Source organism: Cinclus cinclus, chromosome Z (genome assembly GCF_963662255.1).
Source record: "Cinclus cinclus chromosome Z, bCinCin1.1, whole genome shotgun sequence".
Lineage (NCBI taxonomy): Eukaryota > Metazoa > Chordata > Aves > Passeriformes > Cinclidae > Cinclus > Cinclus cinclus.
This window is the reverse complement of record NC_085084.1, coordinates 75262066-75284148: the sequence shown is the minus strand read 5'-3', so window position 1 is coordinate 75284148 and position 22083 is coordinate 75262066. Positions and strand designations below refer to the sequence as shown.

The window sequence follows — 22083 nt, the reverse complement described above, 5'->3', positions numbered from 1 at the left end:
CCAAAACTGCTATTTTCTTTCCTTCTGGCAACAATTCTAGTTGCCTCAAAGAGAGGAGTGCAGAGTTCATGCAAGAAACAGAATTGTCTTGAAGGACATCTTGTAATTAGCCAGAGTATCCTACTCCTCGCACCAGGGCTCCTCCAGTTCTCATTTTCTCCAAGGTCCCTGCAGAATCCCCAGTCACAGCAGTTCCCGCACATTTATCCTTGTCATTTCCACATCTAACAGGGAAGGGCCATTAACCCCTATTTTACAGATGAAAACCCAAGACACATGCCAAATTTGCACAAGCTGGATTTCATGAGGAGGATTAAGATTACTTCAAACCAGCACTATGTTGGAGCTGCCACAGAGAGCAACAGCTCTGATGTCCTTTCATCCTCACTGTGTGTACCCCAGGAACAAGGAGTCATGGGCTGAGGTACATACACTGAAAATTTGTCCCCAGGAGAGCCCCAAATGCATTTTCTGCCACCTCCTCCCTGCCTGGAGGCTGTGTGAGCATTGCTGCCAGTGCCAGGGAGGGATGGAGCACAGAGCTGGGGCAGCTGCTTTTTTTCACTCAGCTTGAAAGCAATTCTGCTGATGCATCCATAGATAGAATTTGTACCCACTGCCCAGAGTGCAATTTAAACCTGCTCCCTGATTGGGATCTGAAATTAGGATCTCTGCTTTTCAACTCCCCTTCCCCGGCACACAGGCTGCTGCCGCTGCTGCTGCACACAGACAGGATAGCAATCTTGGCAGGACCAGCATCCTGGCATTCTTTGATTCCCTGGCACCTAAAACTAAACCCTTTCCTATCACTTCTCCTTCTCTTCGGGAGCACAGTTGCAATTTTGTGTTTTCTGCCCATCTCCAAATGCATCTCTCTTTCTCATTCTGTAGTCCAGGGTGGCAGATGCTCCAGGCTCACTCACCCACAGCCCAAGGCCACCAGCACTCAGGGCAACAGGGTCTGGATCCTCAGTGAGCCACCAACTCACAGCTTCAGTGGCTAGTGGCAAAGAAGACCCATGGAGTATGCTAAAAATACCTTAGTAATTGGAAATCAGGGTGAACACAGCAGAGAGGGAGCCTCAGAAAGCATTAGGGTTGAGAACATGATCAAGCTCTGCACACAGGTTACTGTTAAGACTTGGGGACAAAGCAACAGAAAATCTGGGGATTAGTCACCATAATGAACATTTTGATTAGAGCACACTGAAACATATAGACAATGCAAATAGTCAAAAAAAAAGGAGAAGAGAAGAGAAGAGAAGAGAAGAGAAGAGAAGAGAAGAGAAGAGAAGAGAAGAGAAGAGAAGAGAAGAGAAGAGAAGAGAAGAGAAGAGAAGAGAAGAGAAGAAAAGAGAAGAGAAGCAAACAAAAAAGAAAGACACTACTACAGTTTTGCATAATATTTCTGTTCCTACAACAGTTCAGTTCAGGAGGCTGAATGCAACTAACTTATAGAAGGAATTTTCCTTCCAAAATAAACTAATATGATTTCAAAGAAATCTTATCTCACTTTCAGAGAGTTAAAAAAACCACACTACATTAAAAAAATCTACAGTTGCTATCTTCTATCAATCCAGCTTTACCTTGAGATCGACTTCGGTATTTCAGTATGCCACTTGCCAGAGTTGAACTCAGATTATTTCCTTTGGATACTTCTGCACAAGCTGGATCTTGAGACTTCTCAGTTTCCATCACCTAAATGAAATCAAAAAATACATTTAAAAAATCCTGCAAACTAGAGATATTGATGACATTTTTGTCATCGTCATTATGGGACAGAAAATTCCAGTGCGTACCATCCTTGTTTCCAAAATACATCATTGTATTAAGTCAGCATACATTTTTTCTAAGTAATTTTTAGCAATGCCTTTGGATATTATAGTCAGGCATCCTCTGCAAGACACCACACTAATGCCCCCAGAATGCATCCAGAACTCTGTGGCACCTTTCTCAGACACTTCTGCATGTATTTGAACAAAATTCCAGCTTTTATTCCCATTTTTGCTGCTCTGCAGAATTCCATAGACATCACATCTTTCGAGAGAAAACCACTTTTAAAAAGCGTTATTTTACTGTTAGTGTCTGCTGAGCACCAATGCAAAGCTTGAGGATGCAAAGCTTATTTAGCAAAAAGTTATGAGAGCTAAGCACTTAAAAAGCCTGCAAATGTGCAAAGTTTACAGGTGGAATCACAACCCCATCACCCTGAGTAAATGCACCAGGACAGGAGGAATTTGTTTACCGACTGTTCTTGCCCAAATGCCAAGTAACAAGGTAAGCAGCACGGCCACATGTCCTCTGCCTCCTGCTCTCCTGTGTTCAGGTGCAAGCAGAGCTGCTCATGGGCAGGCTCTGCCCAGCCCCTGCATTTTGGAAGGTGCTGGTGAACTGCTGGAAGTCAGTTTTTAAAAAACCCCACCCAAGTAACCAAACACTTTCCTGTAAAAATAATTTCTGCTTCTGCTATTCAATCTTAAAAACATCAGTCTTTCCCACAACCTGCCTCCCATCCCCCAGTCCCTCTTATATCCAAGCCAACAAAGCCAAAGTTTATCTTTTGTGCAAAGTCTAGACTTCGTGATTTTAGTTTGAGTAGAAACTTCAGTAAAGCATAAAACTGGCAGAAACAGGAAGCTGCAATGGAAACTGCTTTTTACTCCTTCCCCTTCATTATGAACAGTTACACTTAGTTTACAAGTAGTTTGTACATCTTAACTAGTAGTTGTTGATTTTTCAAGGCATTGTAGCAACTACTTCAGAGTCTACTTTCAGCATGAAATGCTTTGCTGCTCACAGCTCCATATAAACTTAGAAACATCTGAGTCATTCATCAGTCTGAAAAAAAAATCTGCACTTGTGATTTGGTCATCCTGATAAGGGCCTCATTCCAGAAAATACGTAAGACATCAGATTTAAAATCCCACCTAAGAAACCCAAAGTATCAGTGATTAGGCCACAGCCAAAGTATCACAAGCTCTCCTTCCAAGAGATTTCTGAGATACCCAGAAGACAGCAGAAGCACATGGAAATGAGACAGGCCCTCACGGATCTCACAAAGATACATTGAAATTTACAATAAAAGTGGGAACATTCTTTATGAAGTGAGGATGCCTCCCCTGTAGGATAGAAATCATTTGCACAGACACAAAAATCACAAGGTAGTCTCACAGGTGTACAAACCATTTGGTGCACAGGGCCAGTGCTACCTCTGTGGTGGGGAAATATGTAAAGCATAGAGATGAAGAAAAACAAGACAAATGTCTCCCTAAAGCAGCCAGTTTTGCTGGCGTGTTGTTTAACTATCTGAATAGACATGGATGGGTCTAATCTGACTTTTTCAGAGCTGAGAACAACACAAGATTCAAGTCTGGAGCTGTAGAGCTATTTGGTTTCTGCTCTCTGCATGGATATGGGCAGTTGCACCTGAGAAGACCACATAGCTCCCAGTCCAAAGCTGGATCACTTCCTCCAGCTCAGAAGAGGGGAGAAAATATTACTTAGTTTGTAGTATTGTAGAAACAGATGCTGAAATAATCTCTGCCATAGCCAATTTCCACCCCGAGCCAAGGCTCAAGGGTGACCGATTCAGTGCATCTTATGCCTCTGCTACATGGGGTTTGATTTTGGTTTGTTGCTACATTGATACATTGGGGTTTTTGTTGATTTTTATTTTGATTGTGCCGCAGGAGAAATGCACCAACACATTCTGCAACCACATACATTTTCATCTAGTGGAGTGGGAAGAAAAACAGGACACAATTGCTACTTGTATTAAGACTGTGCACCCCAAGCTAGCTTCCCCTCATGGCAATCCTGGAGCCTGTAGAGCCTACAGATACCAAACCCCCAAAACCCATGTATGATCCACAGAAGGTCACATTCATGCAAACACCAATCCTAGGGAAATGCTCAAGACATTCTCAACAGCTTCCTGAAATCATAGTTTATCCAACTAGGCTTCAGACTACAATTAGTAAGTAAAAACATGCCAATTTTCTGTGTCATTAAAAACATTTATACTATCTGTGGTTTTTTATTTTTTATTTTAGCAGAAGTATTTTTCTGATGCTAATTATAAACAGGGAAGACACATCAGCATTTGCAATGAAGTGCATATTCTTTAAGTTGTTCAGCTTGCCTAATAAACCACCAGGAGTTTTATCCTATTCAGAAAACACTTAGAAATCTGATCTACAGAGCTTGCAAGAACTCCCCAAAGGCGTATTGTGTATAATCTGTGGCTCTCTCGTAACCAAGAAGAAAAACCCAGCTCCACCTTATCCTTCTGGCCATGAACATATCGCTTTACTGTCTCAAGGTGGCTGCCCAGATTTAACCATACCATTTTAATTTTTCTCACTTTCAAGGAAATGAAGCTTATTATTTCAGTCCTGTAGGCCTCTTATTAAACTAAACCAATAAATCCCTCCCAATGCCCTCCTAGCATTAAGGACAAGGGGAGCTTTAACATCAACAGTAGTTTGAAGGGAGATCTAAAAATAGAGCCCATTTTGCCAGTTCATTAAGTAGCTCTGGGATCAAGTGACGGTGACATCTCAATTGATTTCAAAGGAAACAGCACTATCAGGGATACACGGTCCTGGCACTGCACCAGAACGAACAACTGCCCTCGGAGTCCTCGCCTCGGCAAAGCTCCAGCGTGACCAGGCTCTTAATTAGGCGAGATGAGGAGCAGGATTATGACAGTCTGCACTGTTTAACCACAAACAGCTTGGCAATCCCTTGCCGATCTACAAAAACAAGACAGCAGACAGAGGTTGATACAATCTAATAAGCGAATCATTTTTCTGCTGCCCTTGCAGAGCTCCTCAGCTGCTGCCTTTCCCATCAGCGAGCCCACTCGACTCCCCACGGCACAGCGTGGCTGGCTCAGCATGCAGACCAGTTTATCCCGGTGGTTTGGGAATGAAGCAGCAAGAACCAGTCCACAGCACAAAAAAAAATTCTGTCCTACTTGCACTGGCAAAGCAAGTCTACCAGCAAGACTACTGCCCTACTTCAGAACAGCCATGTGAAAGAGGAATGGCTGTGCACCAGCACAACCTCCATGGAAAAATTCTACATCTTCTCTGGTCCCATTCACACTCTGTCCTGGTCTCCAGCCATGACAATTTTTCCTTAAGCAGCACTACCTCAAACATTTACCCATTAATTGTCCCAACACTGCTGTCTGTGGGGCAGCCGTCAGGAGGAACCCAACAGGCCTCTACAAGGAGCCATCACAGACTCTTCAGAGCAATGTCCCAAACATCCAATGCAAACCTTCACCTATTTCCTGCACAAACCTCTTCCTAGTCCCTTGAGACAAGCTGATGCCTTAAAGCCTTTAACCTTTCAAAAATCTTTCAAGATTTTTTTTTCCCCCACAAACTAGTATAATTCTAGCTGTTTCAGTTATTTGTGCGATTACTTATTGCTTTACAGGGCACAGCATGCTTTACGCCTTAAATGTATCTGCTAGGCAGGGAACTCCACATGCCCCTTTGCCTTGCGCAGAAAGCAAAACACCTTCACTTTTAAATTAGCTCTTTTTCACTTTAATTGAATCCATCTCAGATAAATTACAAACTGCAGCACTATAATTTACAAGAATTAACATTGCACATGATGCAGAGGACATAGATTTTCTAATCTTGGACAGCACTGAGTTTTCCATGACTTACTGCTCTGTTTTAGCATATGTACAAAGCTGCACAGATCCTAGAAGGAGGCTGATGAGGGGGGACACACTGCATCAGGTGTTGCAGCATCCCGGGGCATTTTTCCAAAACATAGCACATCCAAAAGCCCAAGGAGCTCCCTAAACTGAACCACAGAGCTCGCCAGAAGTCCAAATTAAATCTAGACTTAGCAGTTTTTGGTGCAAGCTAGAGGAATCCCCTCTTCCAAAGGGCACTTGCATTGCTGCCCCTCTCGTGACACAAAAGCAGAGAACCCACTTGGAGCCACTTGGATGGAGAAAAAGAGGAGCAATATCACCTCCATGTCAGAACTCAGTGTCTTGAACTGGCACCTCTATATAAACCAGTCCCCTCATTGCACCCCTGGTGCAAAGCTGACAGGGCAGAGAGCAGTTCTGTACATTCAGCAGGGAGGCCTTGGGAGGGCTCAAATTTGCGCTGTGTTTGGCAGTACTGGTGAAACAAAGCTCCACCACCTTACCCAGAAGCTCACCTGGGAGCTACATGTGCTGGTACCATCAGGTGCAGCCCATACTTCCGCCTGCCCAGCCAAAAGGAATGAGAACCCAAGCTCTCCTTTACTTAATTTTAAAGAAAGTGTTGGAAAACTCTTGGTTCATGTCCAGCAAGTAATCAGGAAACCTGATAAGCAGTCAAGAACTGGAGCTGCCCAGTTTTCTGAATAGGTGGAAATACCAAATAAACAAAACAAAAGCTTTTAAAGTGGTGTCTAGTCTGCCACTTTACCAAATGGCTGCACTCAAAAGCAACCTTAAGCCTTCAGTATAATGCAGTAGTTGCTAAACAGGGAATTACTATTCATTTCAGGATGCACAAACCCCCAACAGTTATTTTCATGTGTCTTCTCAACATCTACAGAGTAGTCACACACAAACCTGCACAAGACACAAAACCTGGCATTCACCAGCAGAAAGACTGCAGCACTATCTACCCGTGCCCACTTTGTTAACACATTGAAAATGCACTATGGCAGAGCTGAGCTACTCTCATCTTCAGTAATGTTTTATTTATTTTTTACAAGACTCTCCAAAAATCTTCTTGAATGTGTTTGATACCAGGAGCCATCATGTGTTGACCACTGTTCAGATGATGTTGGCAGGTTCTTGATGAAACAGGGTCCCAGTTGTGCTGCCTCCAAAGACTCACTGGTCAGAGCTGCAGCTAAGCAAAGCACACTCCATTTTCAGATATCCAAAGAGTGTCACTAAAATTGTTAATAATGTTTTGAAGAGAAAAAAACTTAAAAAAAATATCCTTTTAAATCTGAAGAAATGCAAGAAATGGCTAACGCAGCCAAGTTTTCCAAGAAACACATATCACAGACAACACATGCCTTGGAAACAGTAAGATGCTCCCAGCTAAACAGTTCCCAATCCTTTTTGGAGCAGATTACACTTCTTCTGCAGTACATTATGATTTTCACTAGAAACAGCTTTTGAGCTAAAGGAAATCAAATGCACACAAACAGATTCCTGCTGTTCTCTTTTTTATGTTTTATCCTTTCCCCCTCCCCCCCACCAAAACATAAAAATAACAGGACACTTGCTTTCCGTGCAATTTAGTCACTGCCCACGAGATGTCTCTATGTGCTGCAGAGAGATCCCAGAAGACCAGTCTTAGTAAACAGCAGAGACCTAAGGGATTCCATGAATGTATGACAAACATGGAACTCAAGCACTGTGAAAGCTGGTTCAGCCACTCCATCATTTTGTTTAATACATGCTCAGTTCATGGCTTAGTACAGATCTGTAGCCTTTACATCAAAACCAACAAATTGCTTACCTTTTTTGTTCTCCTTTTTTTTTTATGGTAATCTTTTAATTCACAGTGAGGGACAAAATATGCAATAATCACTCCTCAAAATAAACAGCTCTCCTGAGAATGAAACAAGACCTTCTTAATACCGATATCAACCAACAGCTGGAGAGAGCATTCCCATGACACTATTGGTGGAAGCTTTGGATTTCAGCTCCAAACGGGCATTTTACACAATTCTAAGTATACATGAAGATATAGAATACATAAGAATTAAGTGTCTTTCATACCTGCATCTTCAAGGATCTGAAGCCTCATACATTAGAGATGCTGCACAGCATATCTCAAATGAGTTTTAGCTGATCCCAACCAAGATTGGACAGTGTACAGAGTAAAAAATTTGCAGCTGTGGTACTGAGACATTCACACTAACTCAAAAATTCTAGAGCCTGTATCATCCTTCTGCTAATGTATGTGAACCGCATGGCTGTGACAGCATTTCTCTTGTTCCAGTGCCATGAGGGTGTTATTTTTAGCTTGTTAAAGGCAGTTCATCTCCTTCAAAACTGGGCAGTTATCCAAACAGCCAAAGGAGAGACAGGCTGTACTGTATCTGATGCTTTATGGGAAAAGCCCTCATTCACAAAAACAAAGACCATGCAGAACCTGTACCATAGATAAACTTGTGGTTCTATTACTCTTCTGACTCGGCTTTCAAATATATCACATGGGAAGAGCAAAAATTGCAACTCTGGGCATTGTATACACTGTTATTTATGGTCAAGTAAGAAAGGTTATCTTCCAGTAGCGCAAGCAACAGGAGTTACTTCATGATTTGTAGATGGCATCACATCTACAGACAACCCTTCAAGTCCTGACCCCTGGGTAAAACAGTTTCCTCTGGTCTTGCCTTTAAGATGGAGGCAGTAGGAAAAGGCTCAGGAGGGCTGGGAGGCAGGCACAGGGGACGATGTGAGTGCTCTGAGGAGCTCCCTCCTGATATGAAGAATGCACTCATGTTAACGTCTCCTTGACAGGTGAATTTTACAATGTGTGAAAAACAGTAATTCAGTGACACTGCATCCCAGAGGCCTTTCAGCACTCTTCTTCCTCCCCAGCTCATGTGATATGTGCCAACACCTTCCCTCACAGCCCTGACCAGTGTCACACCACCACAACCAGCCCATCGCTGAGCAACCCCCCTCAACAAGTCCAACTGCAATTGCTTACTTTAATGTGATCGGGTTTCTAGAAACAACACACACTGGTTGAACAAGATTTGGCCTCCAAGCATTTTGTCATCTTCTCCTGCCCAAATTCAAAACTATATTTACTCTGAAAACCTGCTTCTGGAGTCACTGTAGGACCCAGCATGTCTCATCAGCCACAGCATGAGTGAAGGGCACTGCCTGGGCACAGACCCATCAATATGTTGGACAAGACTGTATCTCAGAAAGGTACAATACAGCCAGATTTTGAACAAATTCAGCATTTAGTTGGGCAGCAGCTCTGAGCCATGCCAAGGTGCAGCTGGACCCTGCCCTCACCTGCCCCTTCCAAGGGTGATGTGGCACAGGGCAGGATCTGCAAACATTGCCAGCCAATCACCACAAAGAGGAAAAGAGTTGTTATACCCTTCCCAGTACACCAGGCTCTTCTATTTCTTCCCCTTGCCCCCACTCTAAGTAAAGCCTTTCATTGCTAAGCAAATTTCTGCCAGGAAAATCTTCTCGTTTTTCTCACAGTCATGCAGTGCTGTTTGAGGACTGAGCCATGTTTCTGCAGCCTGTGTTGAGACTGCAGTGCCCCAATGGGAACAAACACTCCAGTACTCCAAGTAACGAGGGCCCCTCTCCACGCCCCGAACACATTTAATTGTTGAGTTATGCTTCCTGTTCCTTCTCAATGCTAATGCTTTCTCTGAAATTCTCTCTCAGTGTTTCCAGAAGAACTTTTGACCCCAAGACTGTTTTTAAAGTTTTGGCATTGTTATCCTGTTCTTCGTTATGCTTGCATGGATACAGGTAATTAGGCATGGATTCCCTGGTAAGACAGAAAGGCTCATGGCAGAAAACAACTAGTCTCACAGCACAGAAAAAAAAAGATAAATGGAGAGGGAGCAGAGTTAAACAAATGCAATTCTTCACATTCACCAAACAGGTTTATTTATTCCCTTTCAGCTACATGCCTTGCATGAAAACCACAAGTGGGTTTTGGCAGGGATCACATAACCCAGATCATGCAAGGAACCTTTAACAGGAGACATTCTGTTTCAGTTGCTGGTAGGAGGGCAAAGACCTTGCAGGTCACGGCCGTCTCCGTGTGCAATGTGCCCAGCACTGACGTAAAGGCACACATCACACATTTCAGGTCATCTCAAAATGATTAAATATGAGTAGAAAGCTGCTGATACCCCATAGCAGAGGGTCATGCAGCAGGGAGTGCTGCCAGAAGCAGTGTCCCCAGGGCTTGCCTGCATGGTGAGCTTGGGCACAGGGAGGCAAATTCCCTTCCCAGGACCCCCTCAAAAGGAAGAGGTGACCGCCTTTTCTCTTTTGTACAGTTCTATTCTGCATGGAACAGACTCAGCTCAGGGTCCTGCCTCCAGCAGCAGGAATGGCAGATGCCCAGAGGAGAACACAAGATTTAAGTACAGAGGAGCAGTCCCCAGCCTTCCATCCCTGCCTCCAGCAACTTCAGATCCAAACCTTCTGAGGCAGACATCCTCTTGCTGTGTTTACTAACCTGTGGGAATTTCAAACCATTAATATGAAGCTGGTTACTGAAGCTGAACATTAAAAAAATACTCAGACCATCAGATATTGAACCACATAAAGGCAAGTAACTTTTGAGGCAACTAAGAATGGCACATGCTTTTGTCTAGGGACAAAAATCCCCCGAACTCATTGGATACTTTGCAAACTCTTGGTAGATCAGCTTTCTCTTTAGACTTCACTTCCCAGATTGCTGCACCAGCCAGCAACGCAGTGACAGATTCAATTTCAAGCAAACACTAGTTCAAGAAACACTAGTAAAAGTGAATTAGAATTAAAAATAATTCATACAAGGCAAATACTATAATATTATACTATTTCACACTTGGCACACAAATAGTGACATTTTAGAATAGCAGTGTCAACTGCACATGACAAAATATGGATTGGGGAGGAGGAGTTTAAAATCCTGGAAATGTCTCAGGACTGTTAAGGACAACACAGCTCTCTAACCCAGTGTTTCAAGTCTGAAGTTAAGGAACATTTTGGACAAACCACTCCTAAAAGAAATGCACTTTAAGGATATTAATGTAATCCTTTTTCTGCCTGGCAGCACAAGTCTTAATAAAGTTAAAACTTTAAGGTATGTTTCATGTTAAACAGGGCTTTGCAGAAGGACACTGTAAAAGCAGAACTCCATTAAAATTATATGATGTAATTTTTATTAATGAAACTTCACAAGTGGAATTTCAAGTAAGACTTAAAGTGATACTTCTCTTAAATTACAGTTTTCAAGTGTCACTAAACTCTTCTGCTGTGTCCTGCAGAAGCTGACTGGCTCAGACTCTATTTCCCCACCTGAAAATGCTGGAGCAGAAAAAGAGTTTTAAAAAAACAACTGCTCATGGGGGGATTTTTTTTAACCACCAGCATCTAGAAAAGATAGTTTTCATTTTTTACTAGTTATTTTTCATAGATTTTTAAAATAAGCCATATTGGAAAGGACTCTGAGGGGGCAGGTGTCCCATTTCAAAACAGTGACAACTTACATCAGTTTCCTCAAGAGCCTGGTCCAGCTGAGCTCTAAGTAGCTAAAAGGATGAAGATTTGAATACATACCTTCATTCCAAGTGATTGTTTTTCCTGCCTGTTCAGCTTTCAGACAATTAGGTGCTAAAGCAGTGAGTCCATCAGGTCTACTAATTATGGCTCTGAATACTCAGCAGTGAATTATATTCACATAGAAGTTAAGGACAGAGTACCTTTGACAAACCTAGAAGTTCATGGAAGTTTTTTAGTGTCTTCTAGACTTGTTTAAGAATTAGATAGACATTGTTCTGGGTCAGAAAAGGGACAGTGAAGCCTCAGCTGACAATAAAATCTCTGAATTACTCATTATTACTCATTATGTCATTATGACATAACCACCCAGCACCTGACAGCATCCCTTTAAGTACCTCCAAAGCCCCACAGAGTAAACAAGAAAATCCATTAACCTCTTGTCAGAGGTGAGAAAGGTAACTCTTGGAGGGATGAGTTGAGAGTCAGCTTCAAATCTAACACATACAACTCTTAGACTGAGATCAGTCTCAGTTACCTGGTCCAGACCTTGAGTACCACCCATTCTGAAAGTCTAATAAAATTACACTTGTGCTGATTAAAAATAGTCCAGCTTAGCTCCTGCTTTAATCCTCAGTCACGCTGTCATCCCTTATCTACAGCACAGATATAATGGAATATATGAGAGAAAGAGAAGACATATGAGTATCATCAAAAGCATGAAGTCAGCAAAGAGCAGTGATTTACAAAGCAATTTTGCAATAAGCTATTGGACTATACATTTATATATATTTTAAAATAAAATTTTGTGATGCTTTGATTTCATACAGGCCTTGAAATCAGCTTCTAAGCTTTGGTATGAAACCCCTCCTCCCACCCACCCCCCCCCCCCACCCCAGTCTTTCCAGATGGTAAAAAAGCCACACAAATTTCATCTTTTCCACACATTTACCTTCCTCTGTCCTGCCTGATGGTATGCAGTATTTTTACAGCCCAGCTCAGGCTGCCTAGATCTGAGTGGGAGGGATGAGGATGAAGGTAAAGCTGAGAGGTTTGTGTGGTATAGATGGCCCACCCCAGGCTGCAGAGAGCCCTGTCTGCACTCTGAGGCTGACACAGCAATTGCAAAGGGAACACAAACACATTCTGTGTTTTGGATCAGAAAAGCAGTGATTTCATCTACAGATCAAGCAAAAACAGAAGAGGTCCTGAAAGTCACCAATAACTTATTACATTTCTTTAAATTACATCCTTTTCAACAAAATAAATTAATAGAAAAGACAATGAAAAAAATCCTGCTGCTACTCTTCTAAAGTGTTTATTGGGCTCATATTTCTGTGATTTCCACTCAACCTTCCAATGATGTATTCTGAAAGCAAAGAGCTATTGCCATCAGGGGCGAGAGTGCCTGACAGGCAGGCAAATCCAGTTGGCTCTGTGTGGCCACCACCACCACTGCCAGCTGCAGTGGCACTGGGATGGACATCAGGACAAGCTCTAAACTCAAGTCCAAGCTGAAGGGCTCTGGGAGGCTCATGCAGCTGTGTCCACATGATCACGTGTACCTCAATCATCTTGAGCTTCCCTGAGCATTATGTTAATCTGGAAAGGAAACACTTGATAAAAAAGCCGTAACTGGCAGCCAAGCAGAGCCTTGTTGGAATAGACATGAGCAAACCAAGTGACACATACCTCCTAGCATATGCTGAAACAGTCACTGGAATGCCAGGGAGCGTAATTCTGAAGCCACACATAATTAAATTTTGTCAAAACTGATTTTTATATTTAAGTGCTGCTGAGCCATAGCCTTATTAGAAATTACCAAAATGGGAAGCATGATATGTAGAAGAATTCAAAGTATTTTGATAGTCAAAAGAATGCTTAGATGCCCACTCAAGTTTGCACACAAACACTACACCAACATCAGCATGCTAAGCATCCCACATTTATTTGTTTTTCCCTTCATCCCCTGAAAAAGGCATCTTGGCACATGGAAGAGAAGACAGTAAAGAAATAACAAAATTTGTCAGAGTACTGAGATGTGTTAGAATGAAGACTGTTATAAACATTGACTCAAAGTAAGTCAGAGATGACAGACCAGTAGGAAGTGAACACCACCATCATGAGACTCATCCTGGGGAGCAGTCTTTTTGCTCAGGTGTAAGTGTAAGAATATAAAATCAAAACAAATCACCAAACCAGTATCACATCTGAGCCATCCAAAGGTTTAACTGATTTATTTTAACTGTCACAGAAATGAGTGGGAGGGGAAGACAAGAAGGGAAAATAAACAGATAAAAGCTTGAAGTGAATCCACCTGCCTCTCTTTGCTGGAAAACTAGTCCACAAGCTCTTTAGATTAGAAACATAATTTTATTTTTTGTCTGTACCATACAAGAGAGGCCCAGAAGACCTATGAAGTTTCACAGAGCTTCAGCATTACAAAAATAAGTAACAATAACCCACTTAATCTCTTCTTAATTCAGCCCTGAAGGGAATGCAAGAGAGATTATCAACCAGCAGCATTTATTCAGCAGAACTTCAACTATGGTTCACAGCCAGAAATTCCTACTCCTCCTCCAAAGTGTCTGTTGGCTTCAACAAAGCAAATACAAATGTCAAGACTTGGACCATAAACTGTTAAAGAAGTTTTGTTAGAAAAAGGAGGAGAAACAAGAGCATATAACTGCGTAAGCATGGCAAGAGACTTTGCATCAGATCCAACAAAAGCAGTGGAAGTGGGTGGAAAACAATCAAAGAGAAAAACAAAACCATGATTGCAACACAGGCTGGAGGCCTCGAGAGCTCCTGCTCCCCATGCTGCTGTGTTACTGCAGCTCAGAGATAGCAGGGGCTGTGGTAAATGCCATCCCCTTTCCAGCTTCTCCCCCTCATCCCCTGCAAAGAAGGGCTGGGTGGGATGGGATTGCCTGGTCCTGAGGACTTGCTCTGTGTCTGGCTGTAGAAGAACAAGACAGATGCAAGCAGGCTTTGAGAGAGAGAGCAAAAATGTCACACCAAAACCACACTTACAGCAACCAGTTTTTCAGGAGACACATTCAATCCTTTTACATCTTCTTCTGGCTGTTCATTTTCCTTATTGTCAGTGCAAGAGACAGAGTCTTCGACTGAGCAACTGCTAAGCAAGTCTGGCAAACTGGTAGATGGATACTTCAGAAGATCTCCTTCAGAAGATTCCTACCCAAGAGACAAACAATATATTACACCACATGCAGAAAAACACCACTGTCACAATAAAACTGCTCCATCTCACCTGCCCAGTGTGAGCTTCCCCGTAATGCTTCCTGTGTTACACACTTCCATGTGCTCAAACTTGTAATGGCTTGGTTATAAAAAGTAGGCTTGCTTTTAAAATGTATATATAGTAAATATAGGCCAATACACATTTAAAACATTTAGATTTCACAAAGAAGAATTTTTTAAAAATCCTTCTTCAGCAGCCTGCTCCTCCCCACTTTGGGTTTAGTAAACATCACTGAGAGTGAACTGAGAGTTGACAGACCTCATTACTCATTCCATTACATCCCAAATCACACCCTGTGCTTCTGTTCCCTCCCTGCTGATGCTCCCTTCATACGTTTATCTACCTACATGCATAAGAATAATACACTGACAACCGTACTTAGGACAAGACAATGAAAACTGACCCACCAATCCTCTACCAACTCAGTCCTGCCGCTCAAGCATCTGCTTCTGTGCTTTCTCGTTTTTTTCTGGCAGGCAAACACGTGCCTCAGCCAAAAGCAGTGGTCAGACAGTTTCACTGCTTTCAGAACAAATTCTGAGTTCCTGATCACTCACCAGACCAAAAGGCAAACCTGCATTCCTATACTAACAAATAATGCCTGGAGGGAGCTGCTAGGGAGCACTTCACATACCTACATCTTTTCTGGGGCTGGCAGAAATACAGCACTGGTTATATTCCCTCCTACTTGCCCTTCCAAGTCCCCCTTCCAGGGAATGAAAACTATCCGAGTGCACAGAGCACAGGACAAGCAGATTCACAGCCTGATCAGGAAAGAGTTTTATGCCCTAAGCTTATACATGATGATTATTTTTATGAGGTCACCATAGGAACAAGCACTTAATTTTAAGGAGAAATAAATGCAGTCTATTGCCCTGTGCTTTGCCAGAGCCCAGCTGTCTAAAGGAAACACAAAATGTACCTACTTCAGGTCAAAGTGTGGTGTTTCCAGAATAAACACTTGTGGGGTTAGTGCCAGACTATGAACCTGAAGAAGGTCTGCAACGAACTTCAATGTCTAAGAGAAATGTTAGAGAAGTTATAGGCTCTTCACTTTGAATATGGTGGAATAGAGCCTCTTGAAAAACATTTGCATGCAGCATCCAGGGAAGGCTTAAGAGCATCCAGACATTAAAGCCACAGAAACCTGCTTTGGGATGGCTGAGGAAATCTGAAGGTGAAGGTAAGAAAAAAATTTAAAAACTGACACAGTGGCTTGCTGATACCCTGGAAATGCAGGTATACGAGTGCTCTGTTTGGGCCAAGATGCTCCTGTCACCACTTCAAAGGCCCTGTTGACCCCCACCGTGCAGGCAGGTCCTAATTTGAGATTCCTGGGTGCTTTTGGGAGTTAGCTACCCACCAAACACCTGCAGCAACCCAGGTCCAGGGGTAGCATGAAATGATCCACAGAGAAGAGCAAATAGAGGTGAGCAAGTTTTTCTTAAACAAAGAAGAAAAATGTTATGCAATATCCCCTCAACCTCTTGTGTGATCAAGGCAGAACAAAGAGTCCAACTGATAAATGAGTTCCACTCTCACTTCCCTGAAATTTCACGTTCCTTTATCTATAAGAGCTCCACTCTATGCTGTTAACAAGGACAAAATAAGGAACTCAAGCCAAGAGATCATTTTCAAGAAATCTTAGACAGATAGGACAGAGATGAGAGGTACACAGGCTGTGCAGTCAGGAAGCAGAAGAAGCTCAGAGCAGCCTGCTTTACTTAGCATATAATTTTAAGAAAATGGTTTTGGCCAAAACTTAGGTAACGTCTGTATGAATACATACTCATTTGCACACTGAGTGACAGTGACAGTACAAGCAAATCATTAATTTGGTTCTATACTGTGCTGATTTGCCACAGATTTATGGCAGCTACTGATATATTTCCCCTTGCTGTGCATTAAATTTAGAGCAGCAAACAATCACATGTGATTCCCTATGGAAAACACGCCCTTTTCACGCAGCACTTGCACAAACATTTGTGGAAGTACATTTGTGAGACCACCCAGGAGATGTCTGTACCTTGCTAGAGACCACCAGCTGCACCAGGCCAGCGGCGGAGCGGAGGAGGGCCACGGCGTCCTGGTGGGAGAGCCCCACCAGTGACTGCCCGTTGATCATGAGGAGCTCGTCGCCGGCCATCAGCCTGCCATCCCTGCAGAAACAGAGTGGGAACATGGAGCTGCAGGGTGGTTCTACACAGTGCTGGGCTCCCACTGGAACGTGGTAGGATGTGTAGGCATAGGCAATGTATGACCTCACTGAGCTAAGCTCGCACTGATCAGTGCAGTCTTACTTTCTAGAAAAAGGGGCTCAGAAAGATGCACACATAAAATCATTGTTATAACCAGGGGCATTTCACCCTCTTTGCAGGGTGTTGAGACTCCACAAGTCTTCTCTGTGACCCACTGGATTAGGTCAGGGAACAGCAAACAGGTCTATCAATGACCATCCTGGGGTTGTGCAACTGATCCCACAGGAAAGGCATATCTTCCTAAAAGGGACTTGGAGGAAAAGCCCTACAAGCCATCAGGCTCCTTTGTTTTCCCTCCACCACCAATAAAGTATTTGATCCATCTACAGTTTGGACAAAACCTTCTGAAATAAGCTTCAGTGATCAAACACAAAAATATTTTTTTAGTCTGGCAGCGCCCTATTCTCACCCTCATACCATGGGAGGGAAAAACCCCTTTATGATATTCCATCACACCCACCACCATGAATGCTCCACTGTCGTCTCACCTGTGTGCAGAGCCGCCTTCATCCACATGGGTGACGATGATGCTGCGAGGGGACCTCTTCGACCCTCTGCCTCCTGTTATCTGGATTCCCAGCCCATCCGTGCCCTTCAGGATGTGCATCTTCCATATACGGCAACCTTCTCGCTGAGAGAAAACGTGCAGAAAGTCCTTCAATTTGGATTGGGAACACCAAGAGAGGGCTGGGAGGGTACAGGAGGGAGTTGTTTAGCACCTTGCTGCCCATCACCACACACCTGTATAGCTCAAGCTATACTGGTGCTCCTGCTGAGCTTTGGTACGTTAGCTGTGGTCCAAGCGAAGGAGGCAGAAAGGAGGAGGCAGCACAGAGCAGGGTCAGCACGTAGAAGTTTCCTTGCAGTGGTGTTTTCAGATTTTCTGAGCCACACAGAGGCACTGCTCTCAATGCCCTGATCCTTCCTGGAGCAACTAGTGGCCTCAAAATCCTTTGCTAAAACTCAAGGATGAGCCATGCCAGGCTGCAGAGGAGCAAGACGTGGTTCAAGGGGGACCTTGAACATCAGGTGGTGCAGCTGCTGTTGCAGCAGGGACCAGACTCACATCACACAGCAGTGCTTCCCTCTCCAGAGGGGTTTGCAGGATTTGAGACAGGAAAAAACCCAGCAAATTCAAATTATCAGCTGCAAATCAAGTATTTCTTACTGGGCAGCTGTCACACAGATTGCAAATAATAAATTTACCCAACTGTGGAGAATAATTTTCAGTATGAGCGAAGTAATAAGCAATGTTCAGCACACCTTTATTGGTTTCGGTTATTTTTAATTGCTATAAGGATTTAGCCAAAAAGCAGTTTACAAACTCCAGAGCAGTATGAAATTAAGCACAGAAGCTAGCTCCCACAAGTCCTAGTGGCAGGACTGGGCACAAGGAAACACAAGTGTGACAGTATCAGCAGAGCAAAAAAGGAAAGAATAAAACAAGCAAGCAAGACAAGTAAGGCAGTTGCCAGGATGCTGTCAGAGAGGGGAAGAACCAGGACTACAGAATTATGAAAAATCCTTGGAAGTTTAAAAGCTTCTAAGACAGCAAAATGCACAATTCAGAGGCAATTTTTAAGCCATGTGTTGTAGTCACCAGGCACCAGGTCAGCTATTTCTGACTGGGTTTGCTATGCACACAACATTCTCGCAGTACCCAAACACCCAAGTAGCAAAGATGATTAAAATTTCATAGTGAAGTGTGAAGAGCATGCACAAATTGCTGCTTGTTTCTGAGAAAGAGAACTGCTAAATATATTGGCAAACCCAAGGGTTGTGGCAGCAACCTGCAGATTTCAGGCCACTGTTATTTATCAGAGTATGCAGTGAAGAAAATGTGGGTTTTTTCCCACTTGATCCTGAAACTTTTAAAGTACTACTTATTCAGATAAAGGAACAAAGAGGTCAGCATCTACAACAATATCTTAAGAACAAAGTGAAAAATAACAAGAATAATTAATAATTATCAGTACTGTCATTACTAATGTTAACAAATATTAATAATAACAACAAGTATTATGTTAATGAACGCCAGCCCTTAGTCCACAGGCAGGAAAAACTGCAAAACCAAACCAGGTTCCATAAGAGGTGACCCAAAAGTTTGAGCCTGAAAACATATATCTGTGGATAATTTGTTAACTTGAAAGCCTTGCAGATGGGCAATATCCCAGCAGGTTTAACTGGGATCTTCAATGCCTTCATAAAAGTCCAGTCTCCTGCTGAATAACAGGACATGTCAGGACAGAGGATGCTTTAAAATAAATTAGAGTGACACATGAGACACTGTGTTAAATGTAGGGGCAAGAGTCAACTATATTTATCTAGTTAAAAAACAGAACTGAACTACAGCATGAAAATGCTCCAGAGAAGTTTTATTGCTATGAAGTACCTTGCACACATAATGAAGACAGTACAACAGAGAAATACAATCTCTCTGCCTGCCCCAGCCAAGCCAAGAAAGGATGACCATCCTTTCTCCTTATAAGATGCCACTTTGAATGTCCCATTGTTAAACCCAGTTCGGAAGCAGACTTTCCAATAAAGTTTGACAATGCAGTCATAAAATTGCCTTTAATGACTTGAAAAATCTTTTTGGAATGTAAGTCACACCAAGGCCCATGATGTGCTAGCTTGCACTCCTTAGCACTCTTCGCTATCACACATTTTATTACAAAAATTCCCAAATTTATTCTTAGCTGACCAACTCTCAAATATTCATATACAGAGCACTTAATAAGAACAAATGGAAAGACTGCTGCTCCTGATGCAAGCACCAATCTTACTCCTTTTGAATGCCCACTAAAATCAAAAACCCTTGCAAAGTAACCAAAAGCACTTGTGAAGTAAAGCACTACGCAGACCAAACATGTACAGAAAACACATCCACGGTAAAGACAACAAAGCCATCTGGTACATGCCCAAACATGATTTCTTTCACTCATTTTACAAATGCCACCGTCACCAACTCCTGTGTACGAAAAGGCTGTCCCTTCAGTCCTTGGTCAGCTACAGGCATTTCATTGGGAATAAACAACTCTGTTTCATCAGCTGGAAATCAGAACCCCTCACTGTTCTTCCCTTTTCTTCATAAAACATTCATAGTTCTTCACTTAGTCATGCACCGAAAGCAAACACCCCCCACCAACACACGCATACCTCTGAGGGATGTCACTCCCAGATTTTGAAAGCTGTGTATTAAAGAACAGACTGCCAGCCTTTCCTTGAGGCCTCTGGACAAAGGGGGTGTCCAGCAGAAACCCCTTTCCCTCACCATGAAGCTGCTGTGTCCTTTGTACAGAGCAGCATGGGACACTTCCCAGCTGGCTAAAAATGGTGCTGCTTTGAACATGCATCTTATGTGAGTCCATTACAGGAAAGCCTTAATAGTAACGCTCTGTGATAATTTCAAGGATTTGTAAATGCATTTGAATTTTACTTAAAGCTGAGGTTTTTTGAGTTGTTTGGGACTCACAGGTTCAACTACACAAAGTTTAAATGCTTTTAAAAATAAGAAAAAAAGAGTAGTAATGAATGTGTTTGTTTCTGAAAATTTTTGAAGTGTCCTATTTTCAAGCTTTCCTTCATGAATAAAAAGACTACAATCTCACTTAGTCTTTAAATGAAAGCTAGGATTCTGGTGCATTCACTCCACTCTAGAGACTTGCAATACCCAGAGGAAACTCCAAGAGTAGTTAGATTTGGCATTTTGCAGGTATGATGTCACTGCACTTGGAGCCTGCTTGATCCCTGCCCAGAGGACAAGTTGAAATGCTGGCCACTCTTCTTTGATTGGCTGCACAATTCCAGTTGCTGCTCAACTGCTGTCAGTTCCAAATTTCTATTAACATCTGAATTTTCCCATCCTTTCAGAATAAGTCTTACAGCTTCACTTATTTATAAATCAGAATTACTTCCTCATAGCTTTGTTCACCAGTGACACAAGAAATCTATACACATGCACTTACAGCTCTTGGTGCAAAAGTACTTCAAGCACAAAGCACAGATGTGCTGATGCCAGCTCAGTCTCAAACTACAGAAATCCTCACAAAGGACAGAGAGCGAGGCACTACCAGCCCCCAGTGCAGCCAGGGACCAGGTGATATCCACCCTTGGTTACTCCTTAGGAGACTAAACTGTATCACTTAGCCAAAGCCAGGTCACAAGCACCCTGTGCAGCCATGACATAACATGATATTACAATCTGCTAAGCAACAGTTGGCTTTCACTACTATGTATATGCTTTTGCAATTTTTTATAAATTGTAACAACTTCTGTACATATAGTGCAAATTGTAATTGCTTTGGTGGACAGTATAACTAAAATTGTGCATAAAGCAAGGCTATCACAAGATGTAAGTGTGCTTGCAAAAGATGTATCACAAGATATGACTGCTCTTGCAAAATGTATAACCAAGACAGCACAGGCAGAGAACAAAATACCATAAAAGAAGAATGCCAAGTCTAAAGGGGCATCAGAGAACCATTCCGGACGGCTTCCCTGATGGATCCTCGGAGACTCTGAAGCTGTGCACTTTTGCAATGCTGTGGCAACCTAAGGTGGAGCTGTGGAAAATGGGCTCTGAAAACGTGTAGTCATTTGAGGAAGTAATACAACTGCAACAGTACAAAGGACTGCTTACTAAAGAATTGGACATGCCTTCAGCTGCTGCCACACACCCAGCACTGTTACTTTTGCTTTATTGATCTGCCCCTTATTATCCCTTATTAAACTCTTAAAATTTTGAGGAGTGGGCTTCATTTCTCACAGTAAGATGAATACTTGTACATGACAATCCAAAAAAATACCATACAATTCACCTGAAACAAGAAGGACACTCATAAAGACTCTTGCCTTGGGAGTTTCAAAGCAATAAGAAGCAAAAATTCATTGTTAGGCACTTGAACAAACCTTAACTCTGCCCAGCCCATTCCATGGACTTTGCTTGCAATCCCAGACAGCAGTAGCCCTGCCTACATGGATTCCTCCCAGCAAAGGATTTCACAGACAGGATGAACCAACATTTGTCAAAGTCGGTCTCAGAGGAGGAGATGAGATTGGGTCATCTCTTGAAATCCCTTCCAGGCTTGCATTTTTTGACTTCCCTCACACAGCAAGCAGAAATACAAATGGTCAAGCAGCTGGAATAATGGCTAATTTCTGTTCTCTGCAGTTACATCACTTTTAGTGATTCAACTTTCCTCTCAGCTTGGCTCTTTCAAGCAGGCAGCCCTTTGGACCAGATTTTTCCACTTGAACCTGATCAACTTCAAATTTAAATGCTATAAAAGACAGTATGAATATTC

At 42.7% G+C, this 22083-nt stretch overlaps 1 protein-coding gene across 1 annotated transcript in view; it reads right to left on the bottom strand.

Moving 5' to 3' along the window:
• The window catches only part of PDZD2 (PDZ domain containing 2), a 133640-nt gene that overhangs the window by 33477 nt on the left and 78080 nt on the right, over nt 1–22083 (bottom strand). The window contains exons 3-6 of the mRNA XM_062513414.1: nt 17266–17408; nt 16546–16678; nt 14288–14452; nt 1587–1698 (exon numbers count right to left, since the gene is read on the bottom strand). Of these exons, the coding sequence (XP_062369398.1) occupies nt 1587–1698; nt 14288–14452; nt 16546–16678; nt 17266–17408 (553 nt within the window). The remainder of the gene's footprint in view (nt 1–1586; nt 1699–14287; nt 14453–16545; nt 16679–17265; nt 17409–22083) is intronic.